At 37.2% G+C, this 9,704-nt stretch overlaps 1 protein-coding gene across 3 annotated transcripts; it reads right to left on the bottom strand.

The window, feature by feature from the left end:
• Positions 1-2,162: 2,162 nt before the first annotated feature.
• LOC131891557 (uncharacterized) lies at positions 2,163-7,807 on the bottom strand. 3 transcript variants are annotated; one of them, XM_059241163.1, is made up of 4 exons: positions 7,465-7,807; positions 3,667-3,780; positions 3,368-3,600; positions 2,163-2,544 (listed from the first exon to the last, which is right to left on the bottom strand). In XM_059241163.1, exons 2-4 carry the CDS (start codon positions 3,746-3,748, stop codon positions 2,242-2,244), a joined length of 618 nt encoding a protein of 205 aa, XP_059097146.1. In that variant the 5' UTR covers positions 3,749-3,780; positions 7,465-7,807; the 3' UTR covers positions 2,163-2,241. The 3 variants fall into 3 exon arrangements, with proteins under 3 accessions (XP_059097146.1, XP_059097147.1, XP_059097148.1); XM_059241164.1 differs by having other exon boundaries at positions 7,470-7,807; XM_059241165.1 differs by lacking the exon at positions 7,465-7,807 and adding an exon at positions 4,653-4,855.
• Between the last annotated feature and the right edge of the window lie 1,897 nt (positions 7,808-9,704).

Here is a 9,704-nt window from a genome sequence, read left to right as displayed (position 1 = left end):
TAAAAACAACAGGAAAAGAAGCCAACATAATTTGGTGTCAGGCGACGTTCACTAAACTAAACCAAACGGAGCAATGATGTGAAGCACGACAAAACATCACAACATTTTGGTTAACTTTTTATTCCCGAGAGGGCAGCACTTACATACTACCACAAAATATGTTTTTTTCAGCAATATTTCTCATTCAGAACAAAATTAGATTTATCTTGGACATGAAATAATGGCCAATAAAGTTCTGTGTGGGTAAGTACTACTCTCTTGTGTCAATGATTGAGCTCATCTTCTCAGACTCTAAGTTCCACCACCAGAGAAAAATTGGGATTTAGTAACTGGTCGTTTGAGATTGTTCAAGGAAATTGCTCAGCTCTAAGAGCCAAACGCAGTCTTACACATTACTACAAAAAGGTATGTGTATCAAAAGACAAAATGCATCTTTTGAAGGCCGTCGAGGCCCTTTCACTTCATAAGCCACTACTCATTGAACATTTAAGGGTCTCTGGAACAGACGTGTCTGTGAAGCACCTTGCAAAATGCTTCCACTCAACTTTGAAAACTTCAAATTAAGTGCTTTAATTCAATGGCCATTGGGGACAATTGGACCTGTATGGGCTTTGCCTTGAGTGAACCGTGCTCTGTTTGGCTTCGGAACTGTACAGACGGTCATCATTGAGGAAGACATATGTATCAGCATCTGGCCTAGACCATCGGCCATATCTTGCCAGAAATCTCCCCTCAAGGTAATAAGACATGCAGATTCGTAATAAACTACTTATTTGCTCACGCTTCATGAGGACAGATATAAATACATGAAGGCATCTTTGGAACAAGGTAATAAGACATGTAGATTCGTAATAGTATTTCGAGATAGTCTCCGGACCACGGATCTCCTGTGGATCCTTATCTTTGCTCTTTATCTTGTAGTTATTGGAATATTTTTCCCAAATCAGGTAGATCCATCCCAACTCTCGCTCTTGACACCTTTGTCAACGACATCAAGTTCTTTTCCAAACCCCCAATGGGAACAGTGATGGTCGCTTTTAGATCGTATCTTCTGATTCCACTGAATCAAAGCAATGATATTGCGAAGACCTTGTGTCTCCATAAGCCCATCTGGCTCTGGATCTACAAGAACTTGCCGACCAAGAGTAGGACCATTAAGCAGGTCCCCTGCAGCACTCGTTTGGGCTTCAGCCATGATTACCTAACACACTGTACAACAGAAAAACCGTTTCTCGGTACTAGCAATCCGGCTCGAAGGACCATTAATGGTGGGTACTCTACTCCCTCTAGCTTAGTGGACTGTATCCTTTGAGTTTTAGTCCTAACTGATCTCTTTTTTTTCTTGATTCGCTCCAAACACGAACATTATCTTCTCTACATGGTGATTAACCAACGACTTTCCGCGTTCAAGCTTTTCCTTGGGGAGCGAGATCGAGAATTTCTTCACTCCTCGAAGTTTCGTCTTCACAAAACTGATTGACTTCAACAAGAAAAATCAATCGCATGTTCAAGTACGGGAAATGAACAGACCAAACAATCGAACAATTAAATACTCCTTAAATCTAAAATACATGAAATAACGTAGAAATGGGTTAAAGATCTGTATACGAACTGAAGCATCATCATGAGAGAACCACACCCTGATCCCAAAGAGGGACTCTATGCTCCAACAGACTTGGAACAGACTTGGAACAGGCGTCGTAAGCGCATGCTCTTCTCTGTATTTGAAGCCATGTTTATCTATGAATAAAAGGGGGTCTACGACTCACCACCGAGACCAACCGTTGTTTTTATTTCTAGGTAATACATTGCAACCGTGATCTAGGTTGGCCAATACAGATCTTCAAAGACGAAAAAAAGTTAAATACGACATGAGTATAAAATAAAAGATATAAGACTAAACTACTAGTGATACGAAGAAGAGAAAGCTAAAGACCAAAACATAAACGTTATTCGATGAGTCTTCAGAAATGTTTAGATAGATTTAGCTGTCGGTAATTCTTTCTCGACGCTTGCGAATTCCGGAAGCCCTTACATTTTTGAAGTCTTATGAACAAGTTACCTCAATTTCGCAAAGAAGCTTTGATTTGATTACTTGAATGTTGTATTTTGCCAACTAAACATGTTTTCTAGTACGAGAGAAAATATCTTGAGATGGCTTTTCATATTTTCAAGGCAAAATTTTATTTCCAAACCTGAAACAAACTAAACTATAACAGCAAATTTGGCACACTTCTCTCTTCAATCAAAACACAAGGTAATTTCCGCACCATTGCCGTTGTCTCCTCGAGTGGACCTCAAGGTGATTATAAGAAAACGGTTATTGAACGTTCGCGCTTTGTCCGACGAGATTGTTCCGCAGAATTGAACTTGGGTATTTTCGACGCCTACATCATCGGGATCCGGGTCTTGTCCTGTCAATGGGGCTTTGTTAACTGGACGAATTACAAGGCGATCGAGGCATCGACCATCATTAGTTTGGCCTTCGAACTCGAATCCTTCTTCCAAAATTGTGACTATTCCAGAGACATCAACCCTACCAAACTGTGAAAACCGAGAAAAATACAGAAGCCCTTGAAATTTGAGGCCAAAACAATAACCTTGAAACAGGGGCTGAAGCATGTTAAATCATATTGTAAAAGCTAAAAACTGCAAAGCATTGTTTCGGTTAGGGATACTGAATATATTTGCGATGACTATGTAGTTTGATCATATTTGGGGGCCTCGCTTAATTTAGATCTGAAATTAATTGACTTCCGCTTTGAAAATCTCGAAAAGGTGCGTTTTGAGTTGCTTGAGGAGACACCAAGTTCTTTGAATTATCGGTGGTATAAAATGGCAATCATTATTTTAAAAGATCAATGGGTGAAAGAGGGCTTCAAAAGTTGATTCGTCCCGAATGGGATCTTTGGAAGCTAAACTGACCTTCCACCTCTCTGATGAAAAGAAAATTAATCACAAACATTTTGTATCTTCTGTCTTTTTTATGCATTTGTATTTCTCATCAAGTACGAGCGCAACAAGGTATCCCACATAAGGTTGGATGTAGCTTGATTTATTTTGAAATATCTTTTTAAGATTGTCCTTGCTTTACCAAAGGCAACTCAACCAAGAAATTGAGCTAATGGAGGCTAGTCTTCTCAATTGAAATTGTTTAGACATCTGGGCAAGGATGTTCATTCACGTAAGCGTTCATTAACGTTCTTGTTAACGGTATCCATGGCCTAACATATTGCAAGATTTTCGGAATATGCATAAACAAAATATTTTACTTTTGTGCAAAATGCAACTTTCAAGACTCTTAAAAAGGTCAAAAAAATTTAAAAAATCTGTTGAACTGATAAGTAGGAGAATGTGAATCACTCACCGAATTCATATATTCGCAAGTGTAGGGTCCGTTTGCCCCATTTGGGTAGCCGCTAACATTGAAACCAGGTGTTAGAAACCTGAAGCATCCAGTCGTATCCGTGAAAGTAATATCAATTTCTTGATCACTACTCCCGTCACAAATTTGAGTTGGATCGTCGAAAGATGGCCATTCTTTGATCTCCATCCCAGAGCCGTCCAATTCCCAATCTTTTTGCTTATTTGCCGTTTCGACTGAAACAAACGCAGTTTTTGATATGATATTATTATTTTGGCGGAATTTTCACGGAAAAACCTTACTCATCGTAAAATCAAACAGGCGAAAATAATTGCATTGGCTTTGGACAAACAAAACAACGAGGATCAATATTTCGCGTATCATGGCTCCTCTACTGGAAGTTTGGTTTCTTGTTCCTGTAATTATGCAATGCTTATCAGCTATTACAAGTACAACGCAAGGACTCAAAATGTACATAGAGTAATGGCAAAGGAGAAAATACACGGGGGCCACTAGTTCATTAACATGGTCACGGAAGTCCGTCAGACCTGAAGAGGAACGCTTTAACAAACCTCTCTGGAGCATTGTGTTGCCTCTTAATCAGAGGGCATGCCCGCTGAGCAAGTGCTTTGCCAATACTCTCTCCATAATCAAGCATATGATGAGGAGGTAACCCAACACTGGACCGTCATCTAGCTAGGTCTCATATAGCTTTCCTCTCCAGTCCTCACGGACTCCATGACATAGTCAAGAGAGAAACAATAGCATCTTAGAAAAGGAGAAATGCCAAGACAACTAATTGCACCCTTCGAAATGAATAACTCATTAGAACATCCTATTGCAACACATTTAATATATGGTTCGGTAAATCCCCATCACTGCAAGACGGACAACTTGTTACTCTTGGGGCAGCTTTACACGAGGTTAGAAAACCGAGCTTGAATCTCGGATTTATCCTCGGTTTTCCATCCTAGTGAAAAGCCACCCTAAGATGGAAAACCGAGATTGAATCCGGTTTGAGGATTGAAGTTGGAGTAGTGCTGGGGCGAGTTCTTGCTGTTGGAGTCTTTTTGTTCGACTTGAGTACAATGGAAGACTGGAGTTCTCTGCTGGACTCAACCGATTCAATCTCGGTTTTCCATCCTAGTGTAAAGCCGCCCTTACTGTGGCAATAACAACACGGATATATCAAGGCTTCGATTGAGCTCAACCTACAGTTCAATACCTTTCACAACCACTAAGCGATTCAACACCAATTCAGGGAAATTCTGGTTGTCTCGAATATTACCTGTGGATGACTCAATAGCTGGAGCTGGGAATGATGAGCATAAGGATCACAGTCGCTACAGGTATGACAAAAAGGGTGAACAAACTTACTCTACTCTGCTGAATGATTATAGGAAGCCTTTTTCTTATTCAATAAGTACCTCACAGCCAAAGCCAAAAGGGGTTTAAGTGTGCTAGGTGACTAATAAACTCTCGATACTGAATGTACTTTGAACAAAAGCAGCTTGCGTCATGGCAAAACATTTGTCCTTGAGTCAGGCATAAGGTGTGTGGGATTTTTTTTCCATTAGATACTTTGCACATTGGTTCAATTTTCTGGTTAAGTGTTTGCTCAAATACGAAGACATCAAAATATTTTTTTTTTGTCAAAGAGACAGAAGGAACAACTTTTGTGAAACACCATGCTTAAAAGTAGCTCAGATAAGTGTGTTGAATCACTTAAAGCACATCAAAATGTATCATGGTCAAAGGCGTAGTCAATGAGCATCAAACATACTCATAAACAAGTATTGAAGTAAAATTTCTTAAACTTCTATTTAGCTGATGCTTGGTTATTACAACTGCAAAGTTGCCTTTTACGCCTTAAAAGATCGAAAAATGGCCTAATTATGTTTCAAGTTATTCCCAACGCATATTATCATTGTCTTTCTCAACGACACAACAAGAAATAATATTTTACCGTTTTCTTTAAGATTTCTTTAACAGTTAAAAGTAGTAAAAATATTCCCTTAAAAATCACAAAAGATGTAAAATTGCCTTTCATTTTACTTAATAGCCAAAGGTACACTATCCTATAATGCTCCTAAAATATTTGAACGATACATGAGGCAGTTACTTTTCAAATTTGTCACTTTTTGCAATTCTTAATTGCTATTTACTATCGATGTTTTTATTCAACGTTTAAAGAGTTCTGTCAAAATTTAAGATTAAAATTGATAACAATTGTGATTGACAAGTATGGCATCACAATTGTAAAATATTGACATGAAGTAAGTTTTAAGTTATACGGCAAACTATTTCCAGGTTTTTCTATCTTCTTCAAGAAGTCGAAATACTTTCATTGCTATTTTGAGCGTAGAAAAAGCATGTTATATATTTCTTAGCAATTGCTTTAAGATATAACCGGAGCAATTTTTAGTCAAATTTCATGCAAATGCAATCTTTGAAAGCGTGATATCTTATCATTTGCTCAAGGGATTTGGATAAAATTGTACTTGGAAACGCAATTAAGGTTACTCCCATCATCTATTGATGACTTTTTCAAAAGTATTATTTCCTTGTAGGGTTTAGGTGGATAATTATTCTAATTTTAAGAATTTTCCGAGATGGTATTTTTCAAAAGTTGTACCTTTTGTTCCAATAAAATCGAAAATTGTTACTAGAAGTCTTGGCATTTGTGCAAAAACTTTATCAGTGTGGTGGGTACCACCGTGTTTGGTCAAGTACTGAAACATATATGTTCAAAAAGCAAGACAATCATGCATTGTAGCAAAAAACCATTTGAAGCAAAACCAGCAATTGTCTTGAATTGGTCGAAGATGATTTTTTAGCCTATTTTTTAGGATTTCTATAACTTTATGATTTTTTTCGACAAAAAAGATAAATTTGATGGAAATCGGTTTTTTTCCCGAATATGTCAAAAAATGCAAAAAATGCAATAAACTCAAAATGACGCAATAGTGCAAAACGATTAGAAAAAATGAAACAATGTATTTAATCCGTTGGGCAGCCCTAGTCATTGCAACTTGAAAGTTTTGTTTTATTCCTTAAAAGTTCAAGAAATGGTTAAACTGTATTTCAAGTCATTTCCAAGACATTATCTTTTTCAATGACACGACAAAAATTGGATTTTCTCATTTTCTTACAGATTTCTTTGAAAGCTAGAAGTAGTCAAAAAGTCACTTAAACGTTACAAAGGATGTTAACATGAATATTGAATTACTTAACTACCAAAACTGTTTTATCCTATCATGTTTCAAAAATATTTCAACGATACATGAGACGCTTCAACTTTCAGATTTGTTATATTTTGCAATAGTCAATTCCGATGTTATAGAAACGTTTTAAGCATCACATATGTGAAATATAGATTTTATGTTAATTTTGAGTGATGCTGGAAACTATTTTTAGGTTTCCTACCTTCTCCAAAATAAGTTAAAAGTTGTCATTTATTTTTTGGGCAAAGAAAAAGCATATCATATTTTTTTGCAATTGCTTTAAAATAAAACCGGAGCAATTTGTTGCCAAATTTGATCTCAAATCAAATATTTGATCAATCTATATTTGACATATGTTTATATCTTAACGTTTGCTCGATGGGTTTTGATGAAGTTTGAATAAGAAATACACCTAGGGTTACTCCCAACTTGTAGCGACTATGTTTAAAATTAATTTTTATAGGTTTTAATTGGATTTATATATTACTGTTAAGTATTTCCCGAACTGGTATTTAAGACAAGGAACGAAAATCAGTTCCAAAAATCTTGGCATTTGCACAAAAAGTAAACCACTGTTGTGTGTACCACCATGCTTAGGAAAGTGAAACCCAAGTAAATCCCAACCCAGAGGCTACCTAATCAAGTCTGAATTGGTTCAATAACTCATTGATCTGTTGGATCTGGATTTGAAGACTCTGCCAATAACTTATTAAGACCTCGCCTCGGATGGATTGGCTGATTCAATGCTTGTATCCTTACTAGGAGATGCTTTGGATGAAATGAAGAAAGAAGCACGAATATCCGTGCATTACAGTGTTAGCTAATCGAATTTGAAATCAAAATGACGTTATTCAGTTAAAAAGAAAATAGAAATACCTTGCCTCTTGAAGTTGTAGATATCTGTGTCGTTGTTTCGGAGCTGTGGTTGTGTGTTTTGAAACGCGTTGTGCCTTTAAGGTTTACAAATGCTGGTTGCTGTTACAAAAACATATCTTGGGCCCAGGCAGAAAATTCGGATGTTTACGAGTACAAGGGTCAAAGTGTCAGCACCTTTGTTTATTTGTATTCAAAATGCTCCAAATACAAGAACTTGCTACAATAAATATAATGAGAAATCTCCAATTGTTGATCAATCACTGTGGATGATTAAAGAGTCGACGTGATTGCAAGTGTTCTGAGCTCTTTGGCTTTTAAAGTGCAATTGGCAAGTTTTGGAATTTGAGGTCACTTGTGCAACTTTAAAATTCAATTTACTTTGGGGAGCAAATCAGTTAAGAGGGAAACCAAACACTTTTGGCATTTAGCTAAGAACAATTTAATGGGATTCCACCTCAGGTTGCAAATAGCATATTCATAGATAGCAAGTGTGGTTGAACTGAAATAGCACTTGAATGAAAACACTCTTGAGTAACAGAATTCACTGTTTTCACAAATTCGAGAATCAAATTACTCCCGTTATATTTGAACTCCAATTCCAAGACAATAAAGAGACCAAAATGCAAATGACACGCTTTCTTTCATGAGTGCTTGAACCTGTTCAATCTTTATCCTCTTAAGAAGGTGAAACCCAAGACGAAATCTAAACCAAGAGAGAAATTAGCCACTTTTGAAGGGGTGAAATAACTCAATAACCCGTTAAGTCTGGATTTCAAGATTTGTTTCCAAACCAAAGAATCATTATAGGAAAGTCAAACAATATTCCAAAGGGCGGAGTTACTAAGCCACCCATTGGAAAATTCAGGGTGGGGAACCAACATTTAGAAGATTCGAGTGGCCTTTAAAAATAAAAATGGGTGGTGGCTGCGGCATGGAGTTAATCCTAAGAATATGTTTTAAACAAGGCTTGTCAGGCATATTGAGATCTAACTTTTTCATCCAATGTGGCCTCCAGTTTTTGCAATCAAAGCCCCAATTCGAGACCGAACAGAATCGTAGCTCTTTTTGATGAAGGCCAAGGACATTTTCTCCCTTTCCTTCATGATGGAGACTTTTTGAGCATCCACGTTCAGATGGGAAGTCCTATTTGACTCTTGCTCAAAGACGCAAACTTTCGCAATCGAGTTGATTCGCATCGGGACTTAGAGACTTGAACGTGTTTATCACCTTTATGAAGTTTGAACTAGAACGTTCTTCGGTCATTTTTAGGCAAAAGAACTTTCTCACGAATTTTAACCATGAAATAACCTAAAACCAAGGACTTTTGCCATTTTTTGAATTGATATTTTGGAAAATTAAATCTAGTAAATTTAGGTCTACCTTGGGTGACAATGATTAATGATTTGTTTGACATTTATCCCTTAAGCTTTCATTAAAAGTAACTGTTGAGCACATAGGGCCATACGTACAAATGATCTAACTAGAGGGATAGTCCTCTACGTAGATCTAACTTCTATTGTCTAATGGCGATTGGTAACCCTCCTACCGCTTTCGCCAAAATAATGTTCGAAATATAACTAAGCACAATCTTGAGGTCAGAGCCAAAACAAAGGGCCTACTGAAGACTAACAAAAGGCTAAGGGAACTGGACGAATCAATCGGTTTCCTTCCTCAAACCATTGATGCGTAGAGAACAATATGCAAGGACAGTAAATCCCTTTACTACAAACCACACAAACGCAATGCAAACCACCACAAGGGCAAATAATCTTCATAGAAATTTAGTTTGTTTGCCGATGAAAAGGGACCAAAATAACAGAAAATTTTCCCGACCTTAAGACAAAATGAGGGCTGCTGCTTTTTTAAAAATTAAAATTCAATTTTAGATTTTTTCAGGTTTTCATCAGACTTGCCTAACTTTGCCCAACTTTTAACAAGTGTAGATATTAGATTATGCCATTCCCGTCCAAGGGAGTTTCTCATTAAAATTTGAAGTTCCCCCAAAAATGATATGGAATAAGAATATTAAAAGAATCCCAAGCCCTGAAAGTGGCATTATTTTTTTTGGTTTGCTTTTTCACGGGCTTTTCTAGCTGCTGCAACACTGTACGAGATGTGGCTGAACAATCGACTTGTACAAAGTTAGCAGTGTGATACCATCTCTGGGCTTAAACGGGCAGTATATCCAACCACACATTTGAGAAGCTTTACCCACTTTCAACTGGATATGCTCATCGAAC

This window comes from Tigriopus californicus, chromosome 12, assembly GCF_007210705.1.
Source record: "Tigriopus californicus strain San Diego chromosome 12, Tcal_SD_v2.1, whole genome shotgun sequence".
NCBI lineage: Eukaryota > Metazoa > Arthropoda > Copepoda > Harpacticoida > Harpacticidae > Tigriopus > Tigriopus californicus.
Note: the sequence above shows the minus strand (reverse complement) of the source record. Positions and strands in the feature narration are given on the sequence as shown.

Bases quoted from the DNA above. Each gene is read 5' to 3' on its own strand.
- LOC131891557 (XM_059241163.1), bottom strand. From the start codon at position 3,748: ATGATACGCGAAATATTGATCCTCGTTGTTTTGTTTGTCCAAAGCCAA. The intron at 3,601-3,666 runs GTAAGGTTTTTC...CGTTTGTTTCAG, and splicing joins CCTGTTTGATTTTACGATGA to TCGAAACGGCAAATAAGCAA. The intron at 2,545-3,367 runs GTGAGTGATTCA...CGGTTTTCACAG, and splicing joins CTTGCGAATATATGAATTCG to TTTGGTAGGGTTGATGTCTC.